This window comes from Cetorhinus maximus, chromosome 2, assembly GCF_964194155.1.
Source record: "Cetorhinus maximus chromosome 2, sCetMax3.hap1.1, whole genome shotgun sequence".
Classification (NCBI taxonomy): domain Eukaryota; kingdom Metazoa; phylum Chordata; class Chondrichthyes; order Lamniformes; family Cetorhinidae; genus Cetorhinus; species Cetorhinus maximus.
Genome location: NC_135880.1, coordinates 219,092,033 through 219,104,783, shown reverse-complemented (window position 1 = coordinate 219,104,783; position 12,751 = coordinate 219,092,033). Strand labels below are relative to the sequence as shown.

Here is a 12,751-nt window from a genome sequence, read left to right as displayed (position 1 = left end):
TTTCAAGGCAGCTTTGACAACATGCCTGAAAATAACAGTATCAGATCCCCATGGTTTTAAGCAGCCGCTTTGATGAACAGATTACATCTCCATGGCAACACACGGCTCAGATATTGAAATGAATTTGAAGCAGAGCTTTTGATAAGTAGTAATTTGTAGACCTCCTGTCTCTTTGTCAGTGGAGTGGGGGGGCCGAGTTTCCAGATTACTAAAGAACTCAACTGTGTTTTTTTTTCCTGTTAGTTCCTTTTTCAGCTCCTTTGTGAACCTGAAACTAGAATTGATGGAATGATAGGCGTGTAACTGGCAACTCTCCAAGCCGCATTTTCTCTGCCAGACTAATGAGGAAGATATGGCACTGATATTTTTGATTAAAGTTGATGCACCCCTTTTAGCTGTTGCCTAGAAAAGTTTTGATAAGATATATTTCATTCCCTATTTCTCCTTTAATCTCCATCCTGGTTCCTAGGTTCACCAGACTGATTCCTAGGGACGGCAGGATTGTCGTATGAGGAGAGATTGGGCCGACTAGGCCTGTGTTCACTGGAGTTTAGAAGAACGAGGGTGGGGGGACCCTCATTGAAACGTATAAAATTTTGACAGAGCTGGACAGATTGGATGCCGAGATGATGTTTCCTCTGGGCGGTTAGGGGGAGGACCTAGAACAAGGGGTCACAATCTCAGGATATGGGGTAGGCCGTTTAGGACCGAAATGAGGAGAAACTTCTTCACTCAGAGGGTGGTGAATCTGTGGGATCCTCTACCACAGAAGGCAGTGCAGGCCAAGCCATTGAATATATTTAAGAAGGAAATAGATAGAGTAGAATTTTCCTCCGGTTGTGGGGGGGATGGGCACAGACCCAATCGGCACCCCCGATTGGGTCCGCGTTGCCATTTTACATGGGCGGGCCAATTAAGGCCCGCCCTCTGTGCGCTCCCTGTGCAGGTGGGGGGTCCCTGAGTCGGGAGTGCGCTCTTTCGCACATGCGCACAAAGGAGCGCAGAAATCTCCCTGAGTCACAGAGGTGCCTCCGGGAGATTAGTTTTAAGTTTTAACAGTTCAATAAAGTGTGAAAAAGTTTTTTATGACATGTCCCCTCATGTGAAACAGCCACATGAGCTGCGACATGCGCATTAATTACAATAAAAATTTTTGAGAAAATTTAAAAATCATTCATGAAACCTCATCCCACCCGTGGATGAGGTCCCATGAGAAATGCGAAGGCCGCCTGGGGCTCTTCGCCTGCCCCCCCGACAACCTTAAGGTTGGACGGGCAGCTCCGTTAATTGTTTTTAATTGTTAGTTCAATGGCCTTAATAGGCCTTTGACAGTTCGGCGGGTGAACCGAAAGTCTGAATGACGCGCCGTGACATCAGGGCGCACGCCCGACATCGCCCCGCGTCATTTTGCGCCTCGGCAAGTGGGCCCCTCCCCCGCTCGCCGAGCCGAAGATTCAGCCCTACGTTTCCATGTTTCTGTCTTCCTGCTGCAGAGTTTATGGGAGCAGTTTTGGATTCCATCATCCAGCCTTGCTTCCGGAACCAAGAGGGCAGCAGTATTGCTCTTGGCGATTGGGATCAGGAAAAAAAAAATTGATGATATAGTAGTTGCTGAGGCATCAGACCTCTTCTGCACTCTCCAAGGTGGTTTACAAACATATGACAGTGACCGACAGGAAAGGGCCCTCTGGTCCACTCAGCTTGTCCCATGCAACTGCAATGCCCTGTGCATTGCAATATGTATATACTCCACCTGAAAAATCATGTGATTCCCTGAAACAGGTAAGAAAGCAAATAAAATGCAGGAAAATTGGAAGGAAAAAGTGGGGACAAAATGAATAGTCACTTCGGGAAAGGGGAGTTAATTAAGGAAAGCCAGCAAGAATTTATTCAAGGCCAATGGTGTTTAACTTGAGTTTTTTGAGGAGGTAGCAGAGAGGGTATTGCTGTTGATGTGGTGTACATGGACTTACAAAAGGCATTTGACGAAGGGCTACACAACAGACTTGTGAGCAAAGTTAGAGCTCATGGCCAGGATCTTTAGGTCAGCGAGCAGGGGGCGGGGCCCGCTCGCCGATGCGTAAAATGACGGGGGATGATGTCAGGCGGAACTCCTGACATCACCCCGCGTCATTTCAATTTTCAGGTTGGCAGGGACGCAGCTGAATTCAGCCGTGCACCCGCCGACCTGTCAACAGGTATTGAGGCCGTTTAAAAAGTAATTGAGATACTTAATGGACCTGCCCACCCAACCTTAAGGTTGGCGGGCAGACCGGGAGCCCTGGCGGGCTTCAGAAAAAGCATGGAACCTCATCCACGGGCGGGATGAGGTTTCATGAGGGTTTTTTAAATTTTAATAAATGTTTGCTGTAAAGTGATGGACGCGTCCCAACTCATGTGACAGTGTCACATGGGGGGACATGTCAGGGACATTTTATTTTTGCCCCTTCACCATTTTTAAATTTGGCACTGGGCTCCCTGAGGCAGCCCTTAGCTTCAGGGAGATGAGTGCGCGCTCCCGCGTGCGTGCGCGAAATAGTGCACTCTCAGCTGAAGGAATCCCCTCCCGCCCGCACAGGGAGCGCATAGAGTTTCCTGGCAAATGTCACGTTGGGCGGGCCTTAATTGACCCGCCCACGTAAAATGGCAGCGTGCCCCCGATCAGAGGCGCGCCTGCCTGTGCCCGCTCCTGCACTTTCCCCCCAAAAGGGGGGGAAAATTCTTCCCCACGGAATGAAAGGGACAGTAGCAACATGGATACAAAATTGGCTGAGTGACAGGAAACAAAGAGTAGTGGTGAATGGTTGTTTTTCGGACTGGAGGAAGGTTTATGGTGGAGTTCGCCAAGGATCAGTGTTAGGACTCCTGTTATTCGTGATATATATATTACTGACCTAGATCTTGGTGTGCTGGGCACAGTTTCAAAATGTGCAGATGGTACGAAGTTCGGAAGTATTGTGAACCATGAGGAGGATAGCGTAGAACTTCAAAGGGACACAGGCTGGTAGAATGCAGAGAAGTGTGAAGTGACACATTTTGGTGGGAAGAATGGAAAGAGACAATATAAAATAAAGGGTACAATTCTAAAAGGGATGCAGGAGCAAAGGGACTTGGGTGCATATGTACATCATTGAAGGTGAAAGGACAGGTTGAGAGTGCAGTAATAAAGCACATGGCATCCTGGGCTTTATCAATATGGGCATAGAGTACAAAAGCAAGAAAGTTATGTTAAACCTATATAAAACACTGGTTTGGCCTGAACTGGAGTGTTGTATCCAGAGGATGTGAAGGCATTAGAGAGAGTGCAGAAAAGATTTGCGCGAATGGTTCCAATGATGAAGAACTTCAATTACATAGAAAGATTGGAGAAGTTGGGACTGTTCTCCTTGGAAAGGAGAAGGCTGAGAGGAGTTTCAATAGAGGTATTCAAAATCATGAAGGGTCTGGACAGAGTGGATAGGGAGAAACTGTTCCCATTGGTGGAAGGGCCAAAAACCAGAGGGCACAGATTTAAAGTAACTGGCAAAAGAAGCAACAGCGACATAAGGAGAAACTTTTTCACACAGCGAGCGGTTAAGATCTGGAATGCACTGCTTGGCAGTGCAGTAGAGGCAGATTCAGTCATGGAATTCAAAAGGGAATTGGATCATCACCTGAAAAGGAAAACTTTGCAGGTCACGGGGAAAAGACCATAAGACCATAAGACATAGGAGTAGAAATTAGGCCATTCGGCCCATCGAGTCTGCTCCGCCATTCAATCATGGCTGATAAGTTTCTCAATCCCATTCTCCCGCCTTCTCCCCGTAACCTTTGATCCCCGTACCAATCAAGAACCTATCTATCTCGGTCTTAAATACACTCAATGACCTGGCCTCCATAGCCTTCTGTGGCAATGAATTCCATAGATTCACCACTCTCTGGCTAAAGAAGTTTCTCCTCACCTCTGTTCTAAAAGGCCTTCCCTTTACTCTGAGGCTGTGCCCTTGGGTCCTAGTCTCTCCTACTAATGGAAACATCTTCCCCACGTCCACTCTATCCAGGCCTTTCAGTATTCTGTAAGTTTCAATCAGATCCGCCCTCATCCTTCTAAACTCCATCGAGTATAGACCCAAAGTCCTCACACGTTCCTCATACTTTAAGCCTTTCATTCCTGGGATTGTTCTTGTGAACCTCCTCTGGACCCTCTCCATCCTTCCTGAGATACGGGGCCAAAAATTGCTCACAATATTCTAAATGTGGTCTGACCAGAGCCTTATAAAGCCTCAGCAGCACATCCCTGCTTTCGAAATAAATGCCAACATTGCGTTTGCCTTCCTAACTACTGACTCAACCTGCAAGTTAACCTTAAGAGAATCCTGGACTAGGACTCCCAAGTCCCTTTGCACTCCAGATTTCTGAATTCTTTCCCCATTTAGAAAAAAGTCTATGCCTCTATTCTTCCTACCAAAGTGGATGACCTCACACTTCCCCACGTTGTATTCCATCTGCCACTTCTTTGCCCATTCTCCTAACTTGTCCAAATCCTTCTGCAGCCTCCCCGCCTCCTCAATACTACCTGTCCCTCCACCTATCTTTGTATCATCTGCAAACTTAGCCAGGATGCCCTCAGTTCCTTCATCTAGATCATTAATGTATAAAGTGAAAAGTTGTGGTCCCAACACTGACCCCTGCGGAACTCCACTAGTCACCGGCCGCCATCCTGAGAAGGACCCCCTTATCCCCACTCTCTGCCTCCTGCCAGACAGCCAATCTTCTATCCATGCTAGTACCTTGCCTCTAACACCATGGGCTCTTATCCAAGGGAATGGCACTAGGCGAATTATTCCTTTGGAGGGCCAGCACAGACATATTAGACTGAATGGCCTCCTCTGTGCTGCTACTATCCTATGATTCTGTGAAACCTGGAAAATTCCTCTCCAACCCCCAGTTTATTCTAGATATCACTTCATGTCTCTAGTCACAAGCCTTTAGAGATCTTGGCAATAGAACATCTAGATCACTTCCTTTTTCCACCAGCTATAATTACTTTATCCCAAAAGGTATATGGACAGTCAGCATTCACCCTGTCCACATGCATAACATTTCCAAAGGGCAGACCTCTATTGGCCGTAAAGGCAGGAAGCCTATCAAATGGAGCCCAGCCCCATCTCACCTTATGACCATTAAACACATCACATGACTAACCTTGGAAAGCTGAGCAGCTTCACTGTGGTATCCCTGGAAAAAACAGTGCCAATGGCAATAAAGATCAGGGACCTTTGTTGGCATGGAAACCCCAACCGTTTAAGAAGACTTTGCTGGCTTTCCATGAAAGAACCTTTAACAGGTTAACTTGCTAATAGCAGTGAGTTTCTAGCTATTATTTAAAGGGGCCCCATGATCATAAAAGGTGATTGGCACCCCTTTCATTTGTTGGAAAGACATAACATGATGACATGAATTGCATCATTCAGCTTATTGAAAGCTTATTGATACCGATGGTGCTTCTCCATGAGCAAATGAAAAGACACATGACCAACCGCTCATTTGTGAAGATAGTGGCCTTTTATAAATCCCAGCTGAGACATACTGGTTCAGTTATTATGGGACTTTCATTCTTGTAAAGCAAACCCAACAAGACATTAATACTGAGGGAATGCTTTCCTAGTCAGCTTCCCACTTTGCACCCTTCGTAAACTTGAGGTCATTCAAAATTCTGCTGCCCATGTCCTAATTCACACAAAGTACTTATCACCCATCACCCCTGTACTCAATGACCTACATTGGCTCCCAATCTGGCAACGCCTCGATTTTAAACTTCTCATCCTTGTGTTCAAATCCTTCCATGGCCTCACCCCTCTCTATCCCTGTAACCTCCTTCAGCCCTACAACCCTCCAAGATCTCTGTGCTCCTCCAGATCGGACCTCTTGTGCATTCCAAATTTCCATCACTCCATTGGTGGCCATTCCTTCAGTTGCCAAGAGGAATCCTCTTCCTAAACCTCTCTGTCTCTCTACCTATCCCCTGCCCTTTAAGAATTTCATAAAACCTAGCTGAAGCTTTTGGTCACTTGTCTTATTATGATTGATAACGCTGCTGTGAAGCAATTGGGGCGATTTACTACATGAAGATGCTTTATAAATGCAAGTTGGAGTTAGCAAAGGCAAGGCACCCCATGGCTGCCTTTATATTCAGAAAACCACCCCAAATACAGCTGGCAGATTTATAAAGAGGACTCGGTCTGCAACTTCTGAATGCTTGAAAAGCCATCGTGAGTGCCCAGTTAGTGGTTTGTGGGAGCCCCTGGCCTGCAAGTTAGACGTGCAAATCTCTGTGTGAATTCCCCTCGAGAGCATTGGCCTCTCTGTATTTCACTGCCGCCAGGTACACCCAGTGCTGTTGCTTCACACTGACCAGATTGCTTCTCCCTCACAGGCTCCCAGTGAATACGAGGCTTCCCCAGAGACCATGTACTACCAAATCCCCAACCTGAACCGCAGGCAACAGTACCTGCTGTGGGTAGCGGCAGTCACATCAGCCGGCCGAGGAAATGTTAGCAATAAAGTCACCGGCGAGCCAGCAGCAAAGGGTATGTCAACATTCATCAAGTGTCTTGTTAATATTGTATTTACTCTCCTTTTGTTTTTGTTTCCTGCGTTTTTAGGACACCTATATCCGACATTTTGAGAATTGAGTATAAGAATAAATTCAGACATGGTCAAGTGTGATGTGACTTGGGAGGAACTGGTAACTTCAGATCTAAAGTTCCCAAAGCTCTCCACCACTGGGATTGTCTGTTTCTGTGGTAGACTCATTGATAGAGAATGATTGCTGTGATCAAATCAACAGCCCCATTATCGTTTTATCACCATCCAGGACAAAGCAGCCTATGTGATTGGCTCCCCATGCACCACCTTAAACATTCACTCCCTCCACCCACTGGCTACAAGGTGCACAGCAGCAACTTGTCAAGACTCCATCAACAGCACTTTCCAAACCCGCAAACTCTACCACCTCAAAGGACAAGGGCAGCAGACAAATGGGAGCACCACCACCTGCAAGCTCCCCTCCAAGCCACACTGACTTGGAAATATATCGCCGTTCCTTCATTGTTCCTGAGTCAAAATCCTGGAGCTCCCTCCCTAACTGCACTGTGGGTGTACCTACACCACATGGACTGCAGCGGTTCAAAAAAGTGGCTCCCCACCACCTTCTCAAAGGCAGTCAGGGGCCTTATCTCTTACACCCTAAGAACAAATATATAAAATAAATCATTTGACTACCAGGATGGTAGAAGGTCAACTGGATGGAAGTTGGTCTTTTCTGGTCCAGTAATTACTACTTTCCTATTGCCGGGCTGGTTATCTCATCCCTGGACACATGGAGATATGTAAAGACCAGGTTGGGATTTGGAGCAGGGGCGGGAGTGTGGGGGTTATGGGCAGGAGGACGAGGACACTCGCCAAAAGAAATTGTGAGGTCATGACAGCGCCACCCCTCCCCCCACTACCAACCTGCAAATGGTTGCACTTATACATGATGACATCACCCAGATCAGACACTCAACATTTTGCGAATTACAGATGAAAACTTTTGTCCTATCATTCAACGTGTGATGCCTCCATATTCTCATTCACTCAACCATTATAACCCCAGTCATTGTCTAAACCGATCTTTCTGCCTTTCTAAGATGTACCAATCCTTAAGCAGCCTCTAAATTCCACCCAACGCACCATCCAGCTCTGTCCCACAGGGAAACAAGAGCTCCTGTCTGGTACAGCCAGGTGAAGTTTCACCCCTGATTATGAGGAGATGCTTCCATCATCTATTGGATGGATTCCAGTCTGAGTCCCTGACATTCGGCTCTGCTTAGAATAGGAGAAATATTCATAAATTGAGCCATTTCCTACAATTCAATGCCTTACTCCCCGCAAGTGAGCCACATTTCTTGTTAAAGAGGGGGTTTAACTAACACAGCCAGGGAGAGAAGTGCCAATCTGACACTAACTTTGTACTGGGTGGTGAGTTAATCCAAAAGGGCTCCCAAGCCACTTGGCCATCTCAGGCGCAACGACAAACATGAAATGCCACCCAAACACATTCAGCTCTACCAGTGGGTGGTATTTCTATAACCCTGGCAGCACCATGTAAAGGGTTAACAGCAAGCCAACATAAGTGGTTTTTGTTTTAAACAGAAAAATCTGAAACCACCTTGTCGGAAGGGTCAGCCCCACGAACATTAACTTACCTGTTTCGTCTAGAGTATTTTGCATTATACCGCTCTCTGGAGAAAACAATAAGAAGATTAATACTGTAAAAACTGTGTTCCTTTTGCTGGCTGTATCCTCATCTCTCACTTTAATCTTGTGGCTTTTTTTTAAATGTAGTTGTCCTTTTGTACATTTTTTTCAATATCTCATTTCACATGCAATCAGCAAGTCTTTCAGTCGATCTTATGTAAGAGTGCATTGTCTGTTTGTTCACTGCACAGGCGTTATTAACCCAGTAGGTCAAGCTCTGCTATCAGGTAAATGATAACACAGTAAGTAATGCCCCTAATTTCCCCCTTCTGCCTCTCGAGCTCAGTGCTTCATTAAGAGGAATTGATGCAGTGGCTTGTTAGTTGGTACCTTGGCCGCAGGAGAGATTTGATTCCCCTTTGAAACCTGCCTGTCCTTGGAAAGTGGGACTGAGTAAAAGATTTTGCTCAACAATAACTATTTGCGAATGAGCTTATCCTATTATCCGATGGTGTGAGTCCCTCATGTCCTTCGCTAGTCACTGAAGGTGCTGTTAATTGGCAAGGCTCCACCATTCGTCTCGGGGAAGATGATAGAGGACACGTCTGAGAACAATACCATTTAAGGATTAGTCTAGCACACTGGAAGTTCCAGTTGCAACACTGGTGACAACCTAGGAGACACAGGCAATGCCCGATGTCATTCTGCACTCTCCTACTAATGAAGCCCAGAAGATCTCATGTTTAATCCCTGGCCTGCCCTGAGTTAGCAGATCTGAGCTAGGGCACTAATTGGGAAACAGAAATTGTGCGGCACACCCCAGGACAAATGAGAGAGCAATCTGCCAGGTTTACCAAGGTTGTGGATATTGATTGACAGCAGAATGGGGTCCGACCGGGAGTGAATGAATAATCCCTTGCCACTCATTATCCATATCCCATGCATAGAATCCAAGGTGCTGGAGGGCTGTTGGTGTTTATGGAGCAATGCCCCAGTCAGTACCTTGAAAGTGGGAATAAACGATTTCAGGTGAAAAGTCAAACATTTCAGCTGCTGCTAACATGGCAACATGCACAAGATCCACTGCGATTTCTTTAAGTTATCCATTAAGGTTAGTTATAGATGAGTGATATTTTCATTTGCTGTGGCTTATATCAGTGCATACATAGTGTAGATGGGATTTGGGATTTGTATGTGACCGTCATGTGATCTCCTGAAACATGTTTTAGATAATCAGAGAGAAATTTTCCAGATTGTTTTCCTTGAATTGGCCAGTGTTTTTTTTTGTAAATTAAGAATTATGTACTGTATTATATACTATCCTTGTGTATTGCACACTGGACTCTACACTGTATTGCACTATATATTGTGCATGATATGCTATGAATTATATACACTGTACTTACAATGTACATACAGTACTAGATATAGTACCCAATTATTGTGAGTTACGTACAGTATGATATATTACAGTGGATGCTGTAAAGATGAATATCTAAAGAGTCCATGTTTTGTATTCTAGCCCCAGCAAAGATTATTGCATTTGGAGGTACAGTGACCACTCCTTGGATGAGAGATGTGTTTCTACCTTGTAGAGCCGTGGGTGACCCAGGACCTACCATCAAATGGACAAAAGACAGGTAAACATATACTCTTTGCATGAAAACAACCTTTTTATCTGTGAATCCTTCTCTTCTGGGTGCCAGGCCCATCCCATCAATCATAACAGCGTACAGGGAGATGGTGGTGCAGTGGCAATGTCACTGGATTAGTAACCCAAAGGCCCAGGCTCTGCTCTAGGGACATGGGCTCAAATCCCACCACGGCAGCTGGTGGAATTTAAATCCAATTAATAAATGGTGAAAACCCATCTGGTTCACTAATGCCCCTTTAGGGAAGAAAATCTGCAGCCCCTACCCAGTCTGGCCTACATGTGACTCCCAGACCCACTGCAATGCAGTCAACTCTTAACTGCCCTCTGTTCAAGGACAATTAGGGATGGGCCACAAATGCTGGCCTTGCCAGTGATGCCCACATCCTAAGAAGAAATAAACAAGAACTGGCAGCTAAAAGCATTCAAGTCCTCACTGGGAAACCTGATGTGTGGTACTAGACTGTGCCCCATTGGGAGGGTTTGCAGGATTCTGAGTCACAACGACCACTGGGGGCCTGTACAGTGAGATAGTTCATTTTAAGAATAAGGACAGGCCAACAAGACTCCCTCCGAATTAGACTATCTTATTGACCAGTCATGCAAACAACATTGGCAGTTGCCATGGAGATGTTTGCTGCTTAGACGTCTAATAATATTCATTGGGAGAACAAGAATGATAATGAGGATTAAGACAGCAATACAGTCTGGCAAATAATGAACCACCCCAACCAACCAGAATACCACAACCTTGAAATGATTGTTTGTGATATTAACCTCTAGATGTTTAATGTATGGACCTCAATCTACTATTTGAATAGAGGCATTTATTGTAAATGGTGCAACAATAGGGAGTAGGGTGGAGGGAATAGAAATGTTAAAAATATTCAAATACTATTAACTCTGGGCTTTTCTATAAGGCTTGTGATAAAACGGAGCTGTTTGAACATGATGGTGCAATGCAACACAGCACTAAAGGGCTTGTGGCTGCAATTGCCTTGCATTGTTGAAATCCTGACATCAACCATGTCGTTGGGGCAGATGTTGAGTAGTGACCAAAAATGTCCTCCAGGCGGAAGAGAGAGAGAGAGAAAGAGAGAGAAAGAGAATCACTTATTTCATGTGGCGTGCTGCCACATACCTCAAAGCACTAGTTTCAGAGTAGCATTTGCAGAATCCCTTACAGAATGTAAGCAGGCTTTGCACCCCAGGCCATAGCAGAAAAGCCCAGTCAACTGCCACAAATAAGGTTGCCAAGCCTCTAGCACAGATCTGGAGTCTGCGGGAATTGAAGATTAGTCTTCAGGCCAAGCAGGGAGAAAAATCACCAGGGCATTAAATTTAAAAAAAAAGACCTGATTTTCTGTATTTCTTTTCTTGCAACGTCATCACTTTTTCATTTGGAGGTTATTGGAGATGAGGGTTAAACGGCTGTTTGGACTGAGGCTGGGATTTTCCAGCCCGGTTGTGGTGAGGCCTGCCACAGGGGATTCGGCGGCCCAGCCAAAAGCCCGCTGACTTTCGGCGGGGCCGGACGATCCTGGCAGCGGGCGAGGCTGAAAAATCCCACCCTGAGACTCAAGAGGCACCCAACTGGGTAACCAGGAGTTTGTTGAATTAACATGGGAAGGAAGGTGGGACATCGCGAAGAGGGACATGTTGAACAACCAATGGCGGAAGCTTGAGGTCAGGGCGATTGGAGGCAAGAGGTCATGCGATGAAACCTCCAGGAGTGTGGGCAACCCGAGTCGGCAACTCTGGGTCCAAAGGGGTGAAAATAAAATACTTACGCGCTGCTCAACAGAACATAATCTGTACTTTAGAAAAGCTGTCAAAGTGATGTTGGAGCAGACAATCAAGAATTATGGCCTTGTGGTAAGAAACTCTAATTGGAAAGAAGCAAATTAGAATGCTAATGCAACCTTGTGTAGTGATTAACAATAATGTGTTGTTTGCAGCGAGGACTCTGCTATCCCAGTGCAAGTTGATGGCCACAGAATGATCTTCAACAATGGGTCGCTGTTTCTTCGTTCAGTTAGAGCGGAGGATTCTGGGTATTACACTTGCACAGCCACAAACACCTGGGGCTTCGACACAATTATAGTCAATCTTCTGGTGCAAGGTAGGAGTGGGTTTGCCTGCGACCTCACGGTTAAGCTGCTCATTTCTCCGACACTGTATTGTTTCCCTGTCATCTCTTTGCCTAACTATTGGTGGCAGAGTCTCCAGGCATGCGAAGCCACACTCCCTGGAAATGCCTCTCTAAACTTCTCCACTTCTTCCTTTCTCTCTTCACCTTTAAAACCTTCTCAAGACTCATCTTTCTTGGCCAAGCTTTTGGTCACCTCTCCGAGCCTCTTCTTTCCCCCTCTTAGCTACTTCTATTTATTTCTTTCTCCCTCACCTGCAAAGCACCTTGGACATTGTCCACATTAAAGGTGCCAAATTGTTGTTGTTTTCTCTGGGGTTCATAGCTCATCATCAGAGACTCCATGTTGGCCGTCACGACTTGAGGGGCATGGACAGAGTAGATAGAGAAAAAACTGTTTCCGTTGGCCCAAGGTTCAAGAACCAGAGGACACCGATTTAAGCAGCAAGTGGTTAGGATTTGGAATGCGCTGCCTGAGAGTGTGGTGGAGGCGGATTCAATCATGGCTTTCACAAGGGAAATGGATAGTTATCTCAAGGGAAAAAAATTGCAGGGTTATGGGGAAAAGGCATGGGAGTGTGACTAGCTATGTAACTCTTACAGAGATCCAGCACAGACATGACAGACCGAATGGTCTCCTGTGCTTTAACCATCCTATAATACTACCCATCACACAGGGATTAATAGATAACCAGTTGTGTTGATTCAAGGTGACAATGCTTCAGGGATCT

General features: G+C 45.8%; 1 protein-coding gene across 1 annotated transcript in view; it reads left to right on the top strand.

Annotated features, from left to right (window-relative positions):
* The window catches only part of dscaml1 (Down syndrome cell adhesion molecule like 1), a 462,975-nt gene that overhangs the window by 391,274 nt on the left and 58,950 nt on the right, over positions 1-12,751 (top strand). Inside the window, exons 20-22 of the mRNA XM_078532812.1 lie at positions 6,416-6,569; positions 9,743-9,860; positions 11,830-11,993. Coding sequence (XP_078388938.1) covers positions 6,416-6,569; positions 9,743-9,860; positions 11,830-11,993 — 436 coding nt within the window. The remainder of the gene's footprint in view (positions 1-6,415; positions 6,570-9,742; positions 9,861-11,829; positions 11,994-12,751) is intronic.